The sequence below is a fragment of the Drosophila miranda genome, chromosome 4 (genome assembly GCF_003369915.1).
Source record: "Drosophila miranda strain MSH22 chromosome 4, D.miranda_PacBio2.1, whole genome shotgun sequence".
In the NCBI taxonomy this organism is placed as follows: domain Eukaryota; kingdom Metazoa; phylum Arthropoda; class Insecta; order Diptera; family Drosophilidae; genus Drosophila; species Drosophila miranda.
This window is the reverse complement of record NC_046677.1, coordinates 3,510,081-3,532,573: the sequence shown is the minus strand read 5'-3', so window position 1 is coordinate 3,532,573 and position 22,493 is coordinate 3,510,081. Positions and strand designations below refer to the sequence as shown.

Here is a 22,493-nt window from a genome sequence, read left to right as displayed (position 1 = left end):
TCAAGAAGTTGGTTCTCCTACATCTCACTCTCGCTATGTAATAGCTCGGTCAAACTTTTCAGTTCTTAATGCTCAATGCTATAACATAGCTCAATGCTATGTCAACGTCAATATATACCCGACAAAAAGTGTGTGCGAGAGAGACAGAGCTGCGTAGCCACTGCAAATTAATTTTTTCTATTTGGCAATCTGGTAGATGTGGTCATTATTTATAATTGTGCGTTTTTAGTTTTCTCGTATTTTCAATATTGTGGATGCCACAGATTTTCGTTCTTTGTGAGGGCGGAAGGGGGTGGGGCGAAATTTTGAAATACACTTGTAACAGTGAGATCTAACAGGAGAATGGGTACATCATCTGGTTGCTTTAGCTCTAATAGTCTCTGAGATCTAGTGGCTTACTTTTTGCGATGTGCAATCCGACAATGAAATGTGTGTGTTAGAGAGAGACAGAGCTAGAGAAAATAAAATTGTTTTCTTCAATCTGGCTTTAATAATGATACGATCTGGTTCAGATTCTGCAGTTTAAAAGCTATTACCATTTTCTATGATTGTGCGTTTTTGTCTTTCTCGTATCTTTAAAATTGTGGATGCCACAGATTTTCGTCTTTTGTGGGGGCGGAAGGGGACGGGGCGAAGTTTTGAATTACACTTTTAGCAGTGACATATCACTGAAGTCTGGATACAAATGTCGTTTCTTTAGCTCTTATAATCTTTGAACACTAGGCGCTCCTAGGGACGGACGGACAGACAGACATGGCTCTATTATTGATGCTGATCAAGAATATATATACTTTATGGGGTCGAAAACGCTTCCTTCTGGACTTTACACACATCCATTTTCACCACAGATCTCATATTCGCCTTTACTCTGCTTTAAACTTCTTTGTATCCGAGTGCCGGAACTTGTGAGAGAAGGTGGCATTGCAGACAGTGCACACATACGGCCGATCTGTCGATTGCGCAGGCCCAAATGAGATGCGAATCGCTTGTCGCACACCTTACACCCAAACCAGCACCCAGCTGTGAACGCGCAGCGTTTTCTTGTTGCGGCAGCAGTAGCCTCAGTTTTCAGAATTGACGTTCTTCTCCCCCGTGTGGACCTTGGAGTAATTGCGCATGTGGCGCTTGGTGAAGAAGGAACCCGTAGTCTGTTTCCACCTCGGGATCAACGTGCTTGTGCTGGCGTGCCATGTGCCGATCCAAAGTTTTCTGCTCCTGATAGGTCTTGTCACAGTGCGGGCAGGAATGTGGTTTCTTTGTCGTCGACTCGTCGAGATTGTCCAGATCTACGATTGTACAATCGTCGCCCTCTTGGTCGGACTCCTCTTTGTGGTCCACTTTGGCAGAGCGCATTTGGCGCGAAGAATCGTTTGTGATTGCATTGGAATTAGCCCATTTCAGAATGATCCTGCCGGGATCGGTATCATCGTTCTCCACATTCATCAGATATTCATATTCACTGTCACTGCCCAGGTAATCTTCATAATTATCATGTTCGATTTTGTGCCACGCAAAGGGGTTTACTTGTGGCTCAGTGGGAACTGGCGAGGCCTCCGACGGTTCTTGAACTCCTCCTGCTCTGTCCTGACCAGGCCGTTTTCAAAGTGGACGTTCTGGACAGCAGAAAGTCATTAAACACAAAGCTCTTCACTTCACAAAAGGCACAATCGATGCGAAAACTGTCCAGTTGGTTGGATCGTTCGTCCCCCGATATGCAAATTTGGTTTTTTTCGTTTTCTTTTCCTTTAAAAATTGCGAGATTGGGAAACAACGCGAACGCTTCTTTTTGAGTCCATATAATTAGGCAACGCGTTAGTTCAGTCGAGTTCAAAATGTTTCTATGTACACTTTTGCGGCACTATTCATATGCGAAATGTATGCGCCGGCAAAGCAACGAAGTGACGACCGAAAAATAAACCAAATGCACAAGCGAACGATCGAAATTTTTCTCTGTTCCGAGCTCGAATTTTAGAGAGACCTAAATGCAGCCGAAAGAGGAGGCAAAGAAAACTAACGAACCACGCTTAGAACTCCATGCAGCTGATCTCGACAGTGCGTTGTGCAGGCTGAAGCAGAAGGCGAAAGAGAGGATCCTAAAGAGGATTTACATCCTCTATACATCCTTTATATAGAGGTATATTAGATATGTGGTGAAATTGGATGTGTGTAGCGCCCAGAAAGAAGCGTTTCCAACCCCATAAAGTAAATATATTCTTGATCAGCATCAATAGCCGAGTCGATTGAGTCATGTCTGTCTGTCCATCCCTATGAGCGTCTAATAGTCAGAGACTATAGGCGCTAGAGAAACGACATGTTGTATCCAGAGATACAATGATCGTACGAGATACGATCGGATAATTATAATAGTCAAATCAATTTTTAGTGGCTACGGAACGACGTCCACGTGATAACTTATTTTCTGTCTCGCTCTATCACCCACTCTTTGTTGTGCAATGTTAGCGCCGTCCTGCGGAGGAGATCCGTCGCAGCATCTCACAACGTTCCCCCTCGTTTTAATTTGATTTGATTAACTAATTGGTTTAAACACGTTTAAGTCCACAGAGATCACGTCGGGGTCACCTAAAAGTTGGAAGCTACCGAGCTTTTTCGGCAGCTCTGACTCCACATTTACGAGTTTTATTCGTTGTTATTCTCCGTTGTTTAGTTTTAATTTAGTTTTGTTATTGTTCGATATTTTGTATGCCATTTTTATAGGCCTTGGCGGTAAACCTCGATTTTGGTGTTAAATTGTAGAAATTTTGAATGGGAGAAGCGATGTTGCGCTTTCGGACTACGACTCGAAAAGGTCGAAGCAATGCAATATGAACAGTTAGAAAGTTACATATGTGTACATATACGTTACGTATACGTGTATGCACTGAGAGAATATTTAGGATGAGCTCGTTAATACAAATTTAAGACAATTTGGATGCAAGATTTTATAAGAGATTATTGAAATGTCTTAAGATCTATTGACGGCTGCTGCTCCGAACACCGTAATTGCGCGAAAGAAGCAAGAAGGGTAGAAATAATTTTCTTTTTTTAATAGACCTGCCGGGACTGTTCATTATCAACATGAAGCTTCTAGCACTCAAAAAAGGCTACCAATTAAAAAATTAAAGTTATTTCTTCTCTTTCTGGAATCGCTTTTGGAATCGCTGTTCGTAAATAGGACAAACTGATTTGTTGGCTAATGCGGGGAAGAGGATTTTGGTTGGACAACCAACACAGACAGCGAGCTCTCTCAATTTTGCTTAAACTTGTCATGAGAGATGGGATAAACATAGAGAGAGACAAAAACCACAACCGCTAGTTACGATACAAAATTGTAGCTTTGCCTAACTCTGTTTTCTCGGTCTATATAAACTGGGTAGCTTTTTCTTACACTGCGGCTATATCCTCTAAGGACAGTGCTAAGAGTCGACATCGACATTCAGTATGCATGTACGAGATTTATAACAGTATTGCATATAATATTACCTACCGTCTCTGCGAGGAAACTTCCACTCCTGGCTGTCATGGCGAATGGCTTTTGCAACGGAAAATCCCCTAGCATTTCCTTTCTTGTATGTCACTTTTTTTGCCATTTTTATATGGTTCTATTCGCTGAAAGCCATATATATATTGACGTTTACCATCTTTATTAAACTCAGCGGCCCCATTCCAAGATTTCAAATCCTGCCTGTATTTTGTTCAACCAAATCTTTTGCTGCTATTCGCCGAAAAGCTGCTGTTTTTGCTCAGATTCGAAAAAATTATCGATTAATACTGGGCAAACAACCGATGGTATTTCCTGGGCACGAGCGAAGTATTGAAATATCTCCCGTCGCAGAACAAGCACAGCGAAAATGGAGCAAAGCAATCGAGCACGCGCAAGCAATACAGGCTCCGATTTTTACTTACTTTTGTTGCCAAGGGCAGGCGCTTAGCATCTTGTTCTTCCAAAAATCACGTCTAGTTCGGTTGCCCTGCGAATGTGATATTTTCCGACGATCAGCTTTGTCACCTTTCCCATGTCATATATGGATAGATGCAGTACCTATCCAGATGCAGGCAGATGGTGTTGGGTCTCCCAGCCCGATATTAGTCAACAAAAAATTTCTTAAATAATAGCCAGTGAAGCAGACTAACATAAATCCACCAATATTGTACGCTATTTGCACTGCACGCTCGGTATCGGCCATTCTTTCGCCTCTCTATCCACTTGCTTCCTTCCTGCAGTTCTCTCGCGCTCTATGTATCGTTCGTTGTCGGCTTAGCTACCAATAGAGCTGCTCTAGCGCTCTCCTTCTATTGCCCTTTTTCGTTCTCTCACTTTAGAGACTTTCGTTTCGAGCTGATCTTCGTAGCCATCAAAATCACGTCGTTGTTCATCGATCGTTCACATACATACCAATCTAAATACAACCAACAACCCGTGGGACCAAAGATGCGACTCCAGAAGTTCTGATGGCAGAGCGCCTCAGAGCAAGATATCCGCAGGGTTCTGAGAGGAACGTAGCGCCACACCATATGAGCAGTCCGCTCTTGAATGGTAGACTAATATGCGACGAAAATAAACTTTCTAAGAGAAAGTACAAATACAACTACAATTACTAATTACGAGACAGGTATATGAGTATTATTAATTTAACAAGAGGAAGGGAATTAGATGTGGATATAATCTGGTAGATGGAATTATAATCCGAGAATCAAATTCTTTTGACCACCTTTTTATAAATGCATACACTCTTATGACCTTATTTAAAATGGTAGAAATGTGTTCAGAAACTTTAACTTGACGTCTAATATAGCACCAAGATCATCAGCCAGGTTAATATTCTCAAGAGAACCACCGTTTAAATGTAATAAGGTGTGATTTATGACACCAAAGTGGCGACAATTTGATGTTCTGTAAGTGCCTAATTAAGGCCAGCTTTCAGGTAATTCAGGCAAAGACCAAGCTTCTTAAAAATTAATGACATTTTTGTTTTTGTGTTTTATTTATTTTACGTTATGCTAGGACTTACGACTAAGGATGACAATATTATCTTAAATACGGGTTTCCACCACACTCGGGGCTCTCCCTGGGTGCGGCAGCGTTGGTGCTGTTGATTAGGAGCAAATTGACCTCAGCGTCTGCTTTGGCCCGACACTCTAATCCGCATGCTACGACTCGCCCTTCCCAGTTGGTTCCCGCCGGTGGATGTGGATCACCACTCAATTTGAACTCACTCTGATGGACAGGCGCCTGATTCTCTGCTCTCCAATTTGGTCATGCGTTGGGCCACTGCCGGCCCGATCCCACCATTTCGTCTGTCTCTTGCCCGTCCTACTTCAGCCGAACTCAGCTTGTGTGAACCCTGGTTCCTGAAAAACCCATTTAAAATTTCCTCTGATGATGCCAAAGTCCGAGCCGCACGCAGTGTCAAAATGTAAGTTAAAACGAGGTGGAACGTTGTGAGTTGCTGCGGAGACCGCAACTCTACATTTATACCCGATACTTAGTCAGTATGGCTCTCCTCCGGCAGACGCCGCTAATATTGAACGACACGACAAAGAGTGCGTGGAGTGAGACAGAAAATCAGTCTGAGCGTGTCGTCGGGCGCTGCGTAGCCACTGCAAATTGATTTGTTCCTTTTGGCTATAAAAATGATCCGATCTGATTCAGATTCAGCAATCTGATAGATATGGTCATTATCTATGATTGTGCGTTTTTAGTTTTATCTTAAATATTGTGGATGCCCCAGATTTTTGTCCTTTGTGGGGGCGGAAGGGGGCGGGGCGAAGTTTTGAAATATTCTTGTAACAGTGACATATCACATAAGTCCGGATATAAAATGTCGTTGCTCTAGGTCTTATAGTCTTTGAGCACTAGGCGCTGATAGGGACGGACAGACAGACAGGGCTGAATCGACTCGGCTATCAAGAATATATATACTTTATGGCGTCGGAAACGATTCCTTCTGGACGTTACACACATCTATTTTCACCACAAATCTAATATACCCCTATACTCATTTTGAGTATCAGGTATAAAAAAACAGGGACCGCAAATAAGAGTTATGAATGCAACTTGTATCTAAATAAATCAATGTGAAGGAAATATGTTAAATATCTCCACTGTCGGGGCAAATATAATTCATAAGTATTTAAATATAAGTGTAAATATTCGGGGTCAGGGCTTATTTCTCTGAGTACAGTTCCAATATCGATTTAACGACTTAGAGATAAGATGAAAATGATACTTCCGCATTGCTATCGCACTCCCTTCCGCCCCCGCAAAGAACGAAAATCTGAGGCATCCACAAATCTCAGAGACTATTAGGGCTAGAGTAACCAAATTTGGTATACACACTCCTTTTAGATCGCACTATAAAACGTATATCTCAGAATTTCGTTAAAAACGCACTATCATAGAGAATGACCATATCTATCAGATTGCTGAATCTGGATCAGATCGGATCATTTTTATAGCCAAAAGGAACAAATCAATTTGCAGTGGCTACGCAGCGCCCGACGACACGCTCAGACTGATTTTCTGTCTCACTCCACGCACTCTTTGTCGTGTCGTTCAATATTAGCGGCGTCTGCCGGAGGAGAGCCATACTGACTAAGTATCGGGTATAAATGTAGAGTTGCGGTCTCCGCAGCAACTCACAACGTTCCACCTCGTTTTATAATATTTCTTGATGTACGAAGATGGTCCTTACGGAGAGAAAGAAAAATCTTGAAATTATCTTTGCTGTGCATCTACACTACTTAATCTAAAAGCCACTAATTTCTATAACGTGTCTTCGCTGTAAATGTCTCTTTTCTGTGCATCTACATATATGACTAAATCTAAAAGCCACAAAATTCTATAAAATTACAAAAGTGTTGTGTGTTTGTGACTCACTAAATATGCCTCCTATAGGGCGGCGGACAAGTTTAGGCAGAAGAACCCGAAATGCACCGAATAAAATTAATTATCAATCTAATCGTACTGCCCAGGAACGTGAAGATCGCAATGAACGTGAAAGAATTCTGATAAGAGATACCCGTGAAGCACGACATTCGACTAATAATGGTGCCAATTTGAATCGAGCTGCTTTCTGTTACGATGTTTTCTATGTTGCTATTGGACCTATGAGCTCAATTTTCCAATATTGTAAGGCATTGAAATACTAAAATGAAGCAAATGGATTGTGTTGCGCAAATGGAAAGGTGACATTGATAGCATTGCTTCCAATACATTCCAATATTCTTAATTCCATACACTTTTTAAAGAATATTCAACAATACAATAACTGCTTTTAAATGACCTCATTTGGAGCAATAAATATAGTTCGGAAAATTTCATGCCAACTTTCATAGTTTGTAATAGTATATGCAGTTGTATGTTTATTGATCATAACTATTATAGCCCATATATATTTTTACAATACATTTTTTCCTTTTACAGATACAAGGTCAAATATATCACAGATCAGGTTCTTTGTTAGTGCCAGATAGCGACTACGAATTTTTGCAAATTTTATTTTATGGGAAATAGTCCACAAGAAATCAATCTACGTTGTGCACATAACAATTCAGTGAAAAGGTCAATAGTTGAACAATTACAAAACTTTTTTCACAAAACACACTCAATTGATTACATTATTTAAAAGTGCATTGGATATGATTCCTGCTGATGATCACAAAATTGTTATTAGAGTAGATAAAACATGCAGGTCGTTTTAATGCACCTACTATCGATTTAGTTGCCATAGTTGTAGTTGTAGTACCTACCAGAATAAGAAAACTGAAATTGTAATTTTCATTTTGATTTATTAGTGACTATATATTAAAATTCGTTTATTAAGTGTTTTATAATTTTTATTTTTTGCCATACTTAATGTAATTGTTGAACTAAAAAAAAAATTAAAATTAAAGATCCGACTGTTAGGCGGTACGAAGTTTGCCGGTCAGCTAGTAATATAATAAATATAAACATAAATATAATATAATAAAATATATATTAATATAATAAAAAAATATATATATATATACATACACTTTGCACTAGACTGCATGCGAATAATAAATTGCCTGAACGTTATTGCTAACAAAAATGTTTAGTAGAAGATATCGATTATATCACCTTGATTTTAAATAATAACGCACGAATTGGTTACTAAAATATATTAAAGGATTGTTGTATGCATGAAATCGGATTCCATTTGTGCGACACACACAAACGCAAGAGAAGAGCCAAATCTTTATTATAGCCAGAAGAAGCACCATAGGTGCTGCAGACTCAACACTTTTTAAGTTCAGGATCCTTATCCATAAAGGAGGAAGGCATGCCCCAAAAGGTGGCATATTGTGCTTACTGTGTCAACTCCGTTTGGCGAACCCGGCAAAACACTGTGACCGTATTAGAGCTCTTCGATTTGGTCCGTCCGCATTATTGAATTCCAGCTTCATGGTAATATCGTGCACAATCACACACCCGTCAAACTCGTCTCTCACGGGACTATCGATCTTATCGAGAGCCCTTTCCAGGTCGATATGATGCTCGTTATTCATACGGTCAGCCTTACAGCCTCACGGGCCTTACAGTTTAACAGCCCCCAGCGAGATTTCAAAGTTTGAAGCGCACTAAACATGTGCAGCCGTCAACAACTATGCACACTACGAGCACCGAAACAAAAACACCGACTTGGTGTTAAAGCGATAGCAATGAGTTTTGGTTTGGTTTAGGATAATTGTGGCAGCCAGGTTACTGGGATAGGCAACGAGACGTTTGATTACGATGATCGTCGATTTTAAAGTGACTTCTGTTATGTAGACGAGCCTACCTCAGAGTTCTCGCTGGATGACGAACGTTGAGAAAGGCGATCCAAACAATTAAGAGCGTGGGCAGAAGCAACGAAACAATAATAAACAGTTACATTACGTTAAGAGAACTTTGAAATCGGTGTTACGCTTCTCTCTCTGCTGCCGGCGCTTAGCCAACCAATTATAAAAGATGACCTCGGCGGTGATAAGTGTGTTTACCCAATCTTCACGAACGGTAAGGTTCTTGTATGGGCCGCTTTTAGCACGCTTGACAATATTTCCAGTTCTCTGACAAACGAGCTGGCGTTCGTGAAGTGTTAATCCAACCTGAGCAAGAATACAAGAACCTGTACCGGGAAGTTAATGCAGTACGAGTACACGTCGCACAGTGAGGCCTCAGCCGAAATCAGGTGACAAAAGTCGGAAACTTTACACGCGCTTTGGTTAATGCAAAATTTAAGGAAATAGGATTTTTAGTTTAGGAGATATGAGTATTTCAAGTTGACCATTTTGTTGGAGAGCAACCATTCGGTCAATTTGTGTTCACTTACACACTACATCTTTCAGATAGAAGAAAAGTAAATTATGTAACGTATAATTCTTGATTAAGTTTTTTAATAGGTGTATTCATTGTTAATATTATTCAATACAAAAACTGGGCTGGCGCAGGATTTAAAGACAGCAGAATCTGTTTTTTTTTAATATCCTGAAAAATGCTTACTTCTACGATTCATAATTTTTTAGACCATGGTAAAATTTTCATTTAACATACCAATTTGAGATATGTCAGAGGAAGCCCAGAAAACGAGAAACAATGATTACAAGAAATACAAATACAGAAATATATGAAAACGTGCATGATACATAAGTATCACTTGAAAGTAAAATAAAGATTTTTTTCAACATACTGTCATTCTCATTTTTTAACAGTAATACACGGTACTCATGAATGGATAAAGGTCAAACTGGATGTAACAGCTATTTATAGTCTTTATTAGAACATCTAGCAACATATGTATGTATACATGTTATGCCCATTTTCTTCTGAGCAATTAACATTGTGAAAATGATCATCAAAATACTTAGCTGAAAAGTTGGAAATTGCATATAAAGCAAATTTTTTATTATAAATATGATTATGTTTCTTTTATACTCTAGCAACGACTATATGCATTTTTGAACACAGCTTGCAAGAATTTAAATAAACTAATAAAAGTCTACTCGAAAGTAGTTGGTTGTTAAAATGCCTTCCAAATCTAAGGGTTTGCAACTGATTGAAGCAAACAAATTATTTGTTTACTTAGCAACGAATTGCAACAACAAAACAAAGAGTATTTCGTTGGTTCTCGTGATCGTCAAAACATGGACAAAATGCGCCTGTTATTAGCTTCAGCGAGATGCTTCTGCGTTTTCAGTTTCAGTCACTTTTCAAGCCTTGTCGAAAGCACATACTTATTAAAACCGAAGTATATACATACATATGTACATAAATAGTGTTATTTGAAAATATCTGTGGCTTGCTGCGTTAATCCGATTATTAATTTTTTAAGATAAAATTATTGTTGGTTTAATCTACATACCACTTCGTATCTCTCTGTCGATGTTAAAAAATCTTTAAACATAACATAATGAATAAACATAAAACATAAACAGATGAATATTTAAAAACAGATGATACATATTGATGTATATGGTTAATTTTCGATAGTTCAATTCGCACCGACAGCGATAAAATACAACAAAACTGAACAAAAAACCTTTAAAACAACAAATCTTGGATACGATCAATAAAAAATATTTTGAGTGTTTATTTGAATATTTTTTCAACAGAATAAAGGTTTAACCACATATTGTAGTTGTCAAGACAGATGCAATTAAAAAATAAAAGAATTAATTAAGTAGTATAATAAATAAATAAAACAATACAACGCAATTAAGTAAGTATATTTTCATATATATGTAGTTCAAGTGACATTCATAGGTGGTGGATATAATTTTGATCAAATTAGATTAAACGGTTCACAAATACTCGCACAAAGAAAATGTTTTTTATTTATAATTTGCACATATGTAAATTCTTATTATACATTTTATTTGCCTTTTTTATTAAGATCACAAACGCTTACATATACAAAATTATAGTGACGTAGTATATTTAAAATACGTACATTTCCCACATGGAAGCATTTTCGTCACTGAATATAATTTTTTTGATTTGAGTCAACCCGACCTTAGACGGGTAAGAACCAATTGAGTTACTATGAGGTAAGGTGGAAATCATATACACTATACATTTTTAGCATGTACTGTATATTTCCAAACTTAAAGAAAAATTGTAAACAAATAATACTTTGAAGACACACATACATATGTATATATTTATTAATATTTTATTCGGTGTAAAACACCAGCTAATCCGATAATATATGTACATATGTGTGTATATTACGTAGAATATTGTCTCTTCATTCTAAATATAAACTGAATTGGAAAAATGCGGTAAAATTTTGCTAAGACGCAAGATACCACAACTTTTTAAGTGTGTATACTATTACAATGACCGCGAAAAAGATTTTTTAAACATTTTGGCACGACTCATTGAGCGTCCGCAAAAACACACTCTTCGGTTTTCCAAAAGGTGTTTATGTTCATTTCTTAGATATGCAGCTCAAGCTTTGCACAAGTATTGCTAGTATCTATCGGTCAAAAATATTTAATTCATTGTCACCGTGCCGGGAGCCTACACCAGTACCTAATTTTTTGTTGGCTTCATACTAATATAATACAGTATAATAAAATTATATATTTAATTATAATATTTTATATAATATTATATGTCCAATATATGTATAATATATAGATATATATATATATATATTTATATATAAATCTAGAAAAAAAATATTGAATTCATTTTCTCCCGGTACGGTGAAAATTCCGTATATTCATATATGTATATAATATACATATATGTGATGTGTATTTTAATGAATAAATTATTCATATAAACTATGTGATTTGCACATATGTTTGTACTATGTATGTGCAAATATGTCCCATACATACGTAATGGATCATTTTCTTTTGCATCGAAGAGAACCGTTCTAAATTAAATCAAGCTGGAAAGAATCCCATTCATTTCCTGTTTTTCGATTTTGTTCCATTTAGTCGCGCTCTCATAATGGCCGTATTTCAAACTTGTCACTAACTGGAAGATTGGTGCGACCTGGAATAAAAACCTTATGTAAAAAGCAAGCAGTGTGTGCTTTTGTTTTGCTTTCTGTCTAGCTGGTGGCAGAACAACGGCAAATTGTAGTTTATAGTATATACAGTGCGTTTAATCGGTTTAATTTTGGTAAATAGCGACATTATATCCGTTACTCAAAAAAAAAAACAGGTGTATATTATATTGCCATAATGTACAGATATGTATATATATTTTTGTATATATATATGTAGAGTGCCGGACTATAAAGTTGGCACAGCAATAACTTTTCAGTTTACTGCTGTTTCGAAGTTTATAGCTTTGAAGCTCTTTTGAACCGTTGAACTATGCGCCGATTGGAAGTCGGTACCCCTATTTGTAATTTCCACAATTTCATCTTGCGATTGGGCTTGGTTGGGAAAATGCAGAATGATTTTATACTGAGATTCTGTGGTTTTGACCGATTTGGCGACCATTGTAGGTAATTTGAGATTGAATATTGGACAGTTCCACAAAACTGGAAACAAGTGTGAGTCCATGTCCAAATAATAAAAATAACTATATTGGCAAATTATTTATCGTAGTACTAAACTGAAAAGTTATTGCTGTGCCAGCACTGAAGTCAGCATGGCCACCCTTCCTGCTTTAGAGTGCATACTTTTAGGAGACATATGAAGATAAAGCTATTATGTATATGGAATCACTACAGTATGTAGATGTGCCAGTGCCGAACATGTCGGAGAGCTAATCTTCAAAGGTAGATCCCAGGGAATTCGGCTCTGATGTTCCGCATTTGTAATATGTATATTTTCACAAAAATATGTGATGTATGCTTTCTCGTCTTCAGGGTTTAGAATGCTTTTTTCGTTTTTATTTTCATTTGTGCTTCCAGCATATTCAATATACGAATGTTATAAACCAATATATCTATGTCCGTATTTTGTTGATGACAGTATTCAAGGTGCGACATGCATCTACATTTTTTCTTTGCACATTCCCAACGCAAAGCGCGTGATTGACAATTGATTTGAGATATATGTATGTAAAACCATTCAATGAAAATATATTTTCTTAGATCGTACATTATAATTTGTATGATAAAAAAGTGATTTGAGGTAAAAATCTACATATGTATTGATCATGTATCAATTTTGCATTTAAAAGCTTAGTAATGTTAAAGTTATGTGAAATTTATAAATTTTATATTTTTAAAACATTTTATAGAAAAAAGCTCTATAATTTAGTAACAAATTGTGTTTAAAATCTATCAGAAAAACTCGATTTGGTTCATGAAAAAAGTTAGAATTGTTTACCTAGTGTTATTATTTTTTTACTTCGGCCTACATTACTTTAAATTAATTTTTTGTTCATTTTGAGCTTTTATCAACGGATTCTTAATGAATTTATTTTTATTTTTACAGAGCAGTGCTATGGTTTTATTGTTCAAAATATTTGTAACATTAAGATGATTGGCCTTTTACCATTTTTCGTGATCCTTCTGGTGTCATCCGGAATAGATAGTTCTAAATTTCACTGCGTTAACAACAACGGTACGTACTGACAATTTTTCTTCATTACTGCCTATTGAGTATTTAAATAGTTTTATACCCTGTACCCCTTGATAGGGGTATTTTAAATACATTTAAATGTATGGTCTGTTTCCTCCGAAGAAGCGTCAACCAATACAGTGGCATCTCCAGTTTTAAAGTTACGAAAAAAATGTAAAATCATAATGATTTTGCCACTAGGCGGGCCGAGCGAATGTTCCTTTCAGGTTGGGGGATGGTAGAACGGTGTGGAATGCAGCAGCCAAGGTAGTGCAGTCGACCGATTCTGTGATATAAACACTTAATCTTCTTAAAGTCTTTCCGTTTTTTCTTTTCGCCATAACCTCTAGTTGACAACTTTTCTACTACTTTTCTACGTCTCTACTTTCTTCAATGTGTTTTCCAACTATCGATTCTTGCGATTTAATGGATTTGTAGACGCGTGGTAATTTAAAATTAATTTCATTCAGAGTGATTCCACAGGAGCACACAAAGTTGTGGCTCTAGGTCGTATCATTTTTGAAAAGTAGGCGACACACAAGATGGACGGAAATGGCTATATCGAATTTAATATGGGAATAGACTGAACGTTATTGACTAAACGTTATTATAGACTAAACGTTATTGTACGTTTACATTATGCACCGTCAAATGGCCCGTCTTAAACCAGCAGAAGGCTGTTACGCGAGCATGCAGGAAAGATAGATGTTAGACAAATATTCGAGGAAAATTAGCACTAAACTTACTAAGAGAACTAGGCATGCATTCAAAATACAAATACCACTACAATTACTAATTACTAGAAAGGTGTGTAAGGATTAGAAATTTAATAAGAGGAAGAGAATTAGTGGTGGGTATAATATGGTAGAGGGAATTATAATCCGAGCATTATTATAATTCATGCAAGGAATAATTCGATCTACATGGTGGAAGGAACAACGGTATAAAATTTCTAGTGAGTCTATTAGGAATCGTGAAGTTTATGCGGCCCAAAAGATCAGGGCTGTCTATGTCACCCCTGATCAAGTTGTGCATAAAAATCACACCAAGCATTTTTCTACGGTTAACTAAGGATGGGAGATTTACTAATAGCAGTCTACTAGAGTAAGATGGGAGTCTGACACCTTCATCCCAGTTAAGGCCCCGCAGAGCAAAGAGTAAAAAGTTTTTCTGTACTGATTCTATACGGTCCTGGTGTACTTTGTACTGAGGGCACCATTCACAGGAGCCGTATTCTCAGATCGGACGAACAAGCGAGGTCAAATTCCTTTGACCACCTCTTAATAAACCCATGCACGCCCATGGCCTTATTTACCATGGTAGAAATGTGTTCAGAAAACTTTAACTTGGGGTCTAACATAACACCAAGATCATCCCCCATGGTAATTCTCTCAAGATAACCACCAAAAAGGGTGTAGGGAGCCAACATGGGGCTAGAACGATGAAATGTCATAACTTTGCATTTCGAGGCATTAAGGTGTAACAAATGTGCACAACACCATGACTGAAAGTTATTGAGATCGGATTGCAAGCGAGAATGATATGTAATGTCCTTATACTGGAAACAGAATTTAACATCATCCGCATACATAAGTACTCGAGAGTATGTTAATACCGAAGGCAAGTCATTAATAAAGAGTGTGAAGAGTAAGGGGCCTAGGTGGCTGCCCTGTGGTACTCCCGCAGAAACCTTTACTGGTAAAGAGAGGGAGTTTTCGAAGAGGACTCTTTGAGACCTGGAACAAAGATAGCTAGAAATCCATCTCAGGAGGTTGGGGGGAAACCCTAAAAGGTAAAGTGTATGCTCTAGAAGGGAATGGTTTACAGAGTCGAATGCTTTTATGAAGTCCATCTGTAGATTTCCTTGAAGGCCTTTTAATAAATTTAATACATTTGTGGTAGTTAATAGCAGCTTCAATGATGTAATAAAAGTTCATGTCCCCTTCCGTAGAGGAAATAACATTTAGTGGTCATGCACTGAGAGAAAAAAAGTATTAGTAGTAAAAAGAAGGGCACCCATGTTTAAATGAAATATGTGGCTTTCAAAAACAAACAGTTAAATTGAAAGGAATTCACTTGGATTAAAGTATAAATGTATTAAAGTCACTTTTTAGCGGCCCATATTTAATCTAAATACAAAAAATTTAAAATAAATATATTATATTACATTTGTAGCAAATATATAAAATTTAATTGTTTTTAAATATTTAATTTAAATATAAAATGTATTTAAAACAAATATTTGCATATTACTTTCAAATTGTAAGTGAGAACACTTCCATTTTAAATGTTTAGACTTTTGGCTCTAAATCAATGGCATAAATATTTTAATGTGAAAATATTAAAATTTCCGGTATTTGTTGTGGGCGCGCCGCAGCTTTAACTTGCTCATTTACTAAGATTATATTGATGGATTATTCAATTTAGATATTATTTCACATGACCCAAAAACAAATGAATTGGAAATTGGACTACAAATGACCAATCGACCTTTACACCAGGTGATCACGCGTATATTCTTCATGTTTTTAAAAGATGTGTTAGGTTACAGAAATGTTCGAATTGTTCCGATAAATACTTATGATGCCTGGACGACGTTGGATTTAGTTAGGTAAAACAATGCGTCATATGTGGTAAATGTATTTTTTTCTTATTTTGTTATTTTAATTCTAGGCGAGATAATCGGCACCCAAATATCAGTATGATTAATTTACAAGCTTGGATGCCATATACTTTTGGTGCCTTACCTGGGAATGTTTTAGATGCGGGTGCCTCAATAACGCTTGGTCGGTTTGGCTGGTTTGTACCGATATCAAAAGGTACAAAGGACATGTTACCATACGAAAGCTTACATTACGAAATCTTTCAACATGTCAACAATACGTATTATGATCTCTATATAATGGAAGATAGCGTACTAAATGAACTTATACAAATTAGCAGGTTTGAAAATATTTTATTTCCTTAAATACACTCTCTAGCTGGCTCCGGTTTTCACTCTCGCAATAATTTTCCTAATTTACACTAAATTGGGCGTTTTAACAGCAAATGAAAAAATGTGACAAGAATTTCTGAAAACGGGAGCACCTAAAAATGAAAACGAAACGATTTTGCTGAACACGCAAAAGTAGGTGAAAGCCGGAGCCTGCCTGTCTAAGACTTTGCTGTAAGGAGTTGTTCTGTTCAGTTGTTCTGGTCCGTATGAGTTTCTCACATATATGCTTACATATGGCTGAAAACAGTTATGTATATACAAATTCCCGTCCACATAATATACAATATAATTTGTTAACTTTAATAGCGTTTCACTAGAACGCCATCCACATTCACAAATAAAAGTAAATTGGAAAGCACGAAATTGAGAAAATACCATATATGTTTGGCATAAAATCAGTAATCAGTTTATAATTGTTCTTAACTACAGACTTCAATTTTGTTTTGTTTTTTCTGGTAGAAATACCAGAATCACTCGTGCCGAATGATCTCTGTTCCCCCTGATGCACAGAGCTCTAAAAATATCCCCAATTAAAACCATCAAAACAGGGAATATTTTGTTATTTATCTATGAAATACATATGTGGATAAATACATATACGCACCAGAATTTCCACAAAATTATGTTTAACTATAGCTGCTTTTTTAAATCATACGTATTTATTATTATCAATTTTTTAAGCGCTCAGGTGTATAGAAATCCGAACTGCGATGGATACAAATGTGTAACAATATTAGCAGAGTTCAGAAACGATTCTAGTTTTGTTGAGGATCAGTTGAATGAAACTGCCATGATGGTTAATGTACTTTGGATTGGTGAAAAGTTTAGAGAGACAATTGACTGGCTTATCAGAAAGTACGAACAGAAATTTTCCGATGGATCCAAACGACTGATTATTTTGCATTGGACCCCATCCGAAATAATATTTTCCCAGAACACTTTTCAACAAATCACAATGCCAAGATGTGAAGATTATACGTACTTACAGCGCTCAGGTTGCAAATATGAGCTTACTCCAATTTTAAAATACTACGCTAAGAGTTTGGCATCTGACAAGCAACTTATGTATGCACTACGGTATTTTAATTTATCTGACAAACATTTGTCAAATATTAGAATGGATCTAAAGTATTATCGAAAGGATCTGAGTATTTCTGCTACTGAAATTTACGATAAAACTGCATGCCATTGGCTTTTGGAAAATAAAAACTATTACAATTTGTGGAAGGAAAGCAATCAACCTATTACTCTATTGATTGGTGGTATATTTCCAATTAATATAACTAATAGAGGACATGAAAATGTAATGAATGTAGCAAAACATGCGGCATCAGCAATTAATAAAGACCAAACAATACTGCCTGGCTATCATTTGGAAATCTTAGTAAACAATGGGCAATGCAAGTCGGATATGGTTATGAAGTCCTTTATACACTATTACAGTATTCCAAATATGCTGGGTGTTTTAGGACCGGCGTGTAGCGAAACTGTAGAACCAATAGCTGGTATTTCAAAACACATGAATATGATGATAATGTCTTATTCAGCAGAAGGTGCTACCTTAAGTAACCGCGAAGCCTATCCAAATTTTTTTCGTACAATTGGCTCAAATTGGTTGTTTGTTGATGCATATCTCGATATCATGGAGCAATTTAAATGGAGTCGTGTTGCATCTTTAACGGAAAATGAATCCAATGATAATACATCCCACATGGAGAAGAAATTAAAACTTCGAAATTTTACTCTTATTATTAATCGAAAGTTACAACCTGTTGTCACACCGATGGAAATGAAAGAGGTACATATGTTTGTGTTACTGATGATTATTCGATAACTATAAGTTTTTGAAATTTTTAGCATCTACATAAATTAAAAGAAGCTCATGCTAAAATTATAATTGCAGACATTGTACATGTACAAAATGCTGCAATCGTATTTTGTGAAGCGCACAAGTTAGGGGTTTGTATAATTAATTTATATAAATTACTTTGTTTAAATTGTTGCTTTTATATGTAGATGACCCAACAAGATGATTATATTTGGTTTCTCCCACCTTGGCTACCAAAAGATTTTCAAATGTGGCAAAGAATGGTTAACAGTAGCTGTTCTGCTAGTGAGCTGAGAAATGTAATTGTGATGTATATATTATTTATATATAAATCAACTTTTTAATGAACATCCTTTACAGGCAATCGAAGGTCACTTTAGTGTAAGACACTCTCCATTTGGTAACCCTGAAGCACTAATGCAGGAAGGAAAGCCAATAAGGGCTTGGTTAGATGAATATAGAAACCAATCTGGAGAGCCTTCGAACTATGCCGGCTTTACATACGACGCTGTTTGGGCCTATGCGATTGCCGCACACAAATTGCTCCTTAAGGACCAATATGCTGTCAATTATTTAAGAAATACTGAGGTTGTAAATCGGTTCAGGGAATTAATTGGGCAAACTAATTTTGAAGGGTTGTCCGGTAATGTGTCCTTTGCCCAAGGAGAGCTTGGGGGATCCCGTATTATCGACTTGGACATTTTACAGTGGAAAAATTCTAGTCTTGCAAAAGTGGGAAAGTTCAAGCCTAGCGTAAATGGTAAGGGAGCCAGTATGCATGTTTGCGGAGGTAATTTATCGTTGAACTTAAAAAATATATTATGGTTAAAGGGTGTGGTGCCAGAGGATGGAAGATATGACTGCCGGTTCTCAAGATTAGCTCGTACATTGCGAGTGAACTGTGATATTGCTGCGATGTTTTTCGCGATAGTATTGTGTTTACTTGCAATATCTATAATATCATTTACGTCATTCTGGTTTTGGAAGAAACGCTATAGCCGGAAAATGAAACGATCGGCACAGATCATGAAAATGTTTGGGATAGACCTGCTATCTCCATCGCAGAATAAAACTAACACTTTAGATAAATGGGAAATTCCAAAGGAGAATGTTGTGGTTAACCGTCGGTTAGGAGAGGGTGCATTTGGAATGGTTTACGGTGGAGAAGCACAGATAACTTCTGGTCAGTGGACTGCTGTAGCAGTAAAAACGCTGAAGTCTGGGCAGTCTATGGAAGATCGATTGGACTTCTTGTCAGAAGCAGAGGCTATGAAGAAATTTGATCACAAAAACATTATAAAGCTATTAGGCGTTTGCTTGCAAAATGAACCAATATATACAATAATGGAGTTCATGTTATACGGCGATTTAAAAACTTATCTATTGGCTCGCAGGAATATGGTGAAAGAGAAGATTACAGATGAATCTGATATCTCAGCAAAGCGTCTTACGCTGTATGCTATGGATGTTGCATGTGGTCTTGCTTACTTGGCTGAAAAGAAGTACGTTCATCGTGATATCGCGCTTAGAAATTGCCTAGTTAATGCCCAGCGGGTTGTCAAAATAGCAGATTTTGGTATGGCTCGTCCAACGTTTGAGAGTGACTATTATAGGTTTAACAGAAAGGGGGCTCGTAAGCTTTTTCCTGTTCGTTGGATGCCACCAGAAACACTAGCCCTAGGATTGTTTACTCCAGCTTCTGATATATGGTCATTCGGTGTGGTACTCTATGAAGTAATTTCATTCGGTTCATATCCATACCAAGGTTTAACTAATAATCAGGTGCTTGAATATGTTAAGAATGGTAAAACGATGCATATACCGTTAGGTGTTAAGCCCCAACTAGAGGGTCTCTTAAAGGCATGCTGGAGCCAGGAAGCAAGCAAACGTCCTACTGCTTTGGAGGTTGTGGAGTACATTTCCAACTACCCTCGACTATTAACTCCTGCTCTTGAAGTCCCTGCCACTTCTATTGAATTGCCGGAAAGTCAATCTGATCAAATACAGGAATGTGAGGAATTGAGCAATTTAAACACTTCGGCCAATACTAAGCCCGATACAATATTCAAACCTCTTTGTGATACTGGTTCGTTTACACCCATAACCCCAGATGGATACAGTATAATGTCCCCACTCTTAATGCCCCAAGTGAGTTAATTGTTACTTGTTATATTTTATTTGGTCTAATTTGCCTACAACATTTACAAAACAAATAAGAAATCGCTATGCAAATAATAGCATTGCACATACATTCCTAACATTTAGAGTCTTTGATATGGTAAATGATTTTGTAATTAATTAAGCTTCTTAATTTTAATCAAATTTGTGGCTTATGTTTAGTTTTATTTTGTAATTTCCTATTTTGCACATATTGCACTATATAATACTTTCGTTATATAAATTTGTATGTTGCCTCTCCCCGTTGTAATATGTACTGTATTGTACTATTGTAATATAAATTATAGTTGTTAAAAAAAATATATTACTGGCCATTTCCATGATGTAGCACGGGACATTCGCAAGCATTTAAAGTTAAAACGAGTGGGAACGTTGTGACGGCAAGGGCCGCGGCTTTACTTTTATACTTTTAGTCAGTCTATTTTATACAGTAGCGGACAGTGAAATTTGGACACTCATGTTAACTAAGTATGACACTGCTTGTTAACGGGAAACAAACTGCCCGTTAACCAACCGATCGCGCGTAATTCAAATCTTTAAAGTCAGTCGGTAAACCTTTTTATAGTGTAAACACATTCATTAGCTGTTAATTAACGTCTCTTTTTCATACAAACTTTAAAAATGTCAATAAATACTAAAGATGATATGGCATTATTAGCACCAACCGTGGGATGATTCAGTCTTTTTAAAACAGTTTTATACGGAATTTCGAAAATACGCGGTTCAGTAAAGTGACCACTCGCCCCAGTAAGTAAAAGGAAGACCTCCCAAAACGACCATCAAAATAGGATAGTATTCTTAAACGCTTGAGCAAATCGGCTTAAAATGGCATACGATTTTGGAAGTCAGCCTATTTAGTCGGTAGCTAGCGATATCAGCACGCCACCCTAAAGTTTTGTGAGGGTAGCGTATTCAGGAGACAGCAAAAGTACCACTTTTGGCCCTAAAAATGCTCCAGAAATGGCGCCAATGAACATTCGAAAAATTAGGTTAGAGACTTGAAACTAGGTACAGTTAATTGTATTGATAAATGTATGTATGTATATATAGGTCTTCAGACCGATCCGACAACGCCCTCCACTACTGTCCGTACAACGTTCAATTTTTACTAGTTGTTTTTGTTGAGTAATACAGTATTATTGACATTATTATTTGATGAGTATTTATATATTTCTTCTATTAATGCTTACTTAAGACAATAGCCAATTAAAATGAATCTCCTTAAATTTGTCATATTTCTACAGCATTTTGGCAAGCTCACTTCGATTTGAATTTCTGATAAATCAATTTATTTACTTATTTCATCGTTTTTCTCCAAGCTGAGTTAAATATATGTCTGCAGTTGCTAAAATATCAAGCTAACAATAGTGGAAGCATTTCTATTGATATACATCCAAACATTGAGCAGCGTATTTTACAAAAATTCAGTCTAACCTACAAAATGAAAATAACCGTACAATTATAACGTTCGCAAATAGACAGGCAAGTTGGTTAAATGTTTATTGGTTACCGATTAATCGTTGGGTCAGGTAAATGGCATATGATTCAAATGGCTACAAGGCAGACTTTCTCCTTAAGTCCTTCACTTTCACTTTCTCAGATCGATTGGTCATTCCTCGATGACTTTCAAGAATTTGAGCCAGTCACAATTGCTTTGTATTTTACATTTTCAATACTTACTTCCCTTTAGTTTCCCCTTCAATAAACATAGCTGGTTCACTCCGCGTTTAATAAACCTACGGAATATTAAATCTCGTTTGTATAAGAAGTTTAAAAGATCTGGTTCGAAGTCGGATTTGTTAAAGTATAACAATTCAATTGCAAAGTCTAGATTTTTTAATTGAATACTACATACTTGACCAAATGTAAGCTTGAGCTTCAAGCATGTTCCTAAGCAATTCTTTAGGTTTGTTAATTACAAATGTAAATCTTCCCGATTTCCTTCTTCATTATTCTTCA

The 22,493-nt window shown here is 36.7% G+C and overlaps 1 protein-coding gene and 1 pseudogene across 3 annotated transcripts; one reads left to right on the top strand and one right to left on the bottom strand.

Annotated features, from left to right (window-relative positions):
* Nucleotides 1–854: 854 nt before the first annotated feature.
* On the bottom strand, nt 855–2,121 carry LOC117188665 (annotated as a pseudogene).
* An 8,015-nt stretch (nt 2,122–10,136) lies between these two features.
* On the top strand, nt 10,137–20,869 carry LOC117188760 (retinal guanylyl cyclase 2-like). Of its 3 annotated transcripts, XM_033393097.1 has the most exons (9): nt 10,147–10,247; nt 10,612–10,718; nt 13,408–13,536; nt 15,961–16,144; nt 16,207–16,476; nt 17,210–18,326; nt 18,386–18,487; nt 18,545–18,661; nt 18,717–20,869. In XM_033393097.1, exons 3-9 carry the CDS (start codon nt 13,452–13,454, stop codon nt 20,511–20,513), a joined length of 3,672 nt encoding a protein of 1,223 aa, XP_033248988.1. In that variant the 5' UTR covers nt 10,147–10,247; nt 10,612–10,718; nt 13,408–13,451; the 3' UTR covers nt 20,514–20,869. The 3 variants fall into 3 exon arrangements, with proteins under 3 accessions (XP_033248990.1, XP_033248988.1, XP_033248989.1); XM_033393098.1 differs by having other exon boundaries at nt 10,163–10,718; nt 18,545–18,655; XM_033393099.1 differs by lacking the exons at nt 18,386–18,487; nt 18,545–18,661; nt 18,717–20,869 and having other exon boundaries at nt 10,137–10,718; nt 17,217–17,340.
* The last annotated feature ends 1,624 nt before the right edge of the window (nt 20,870–22,493 follow it).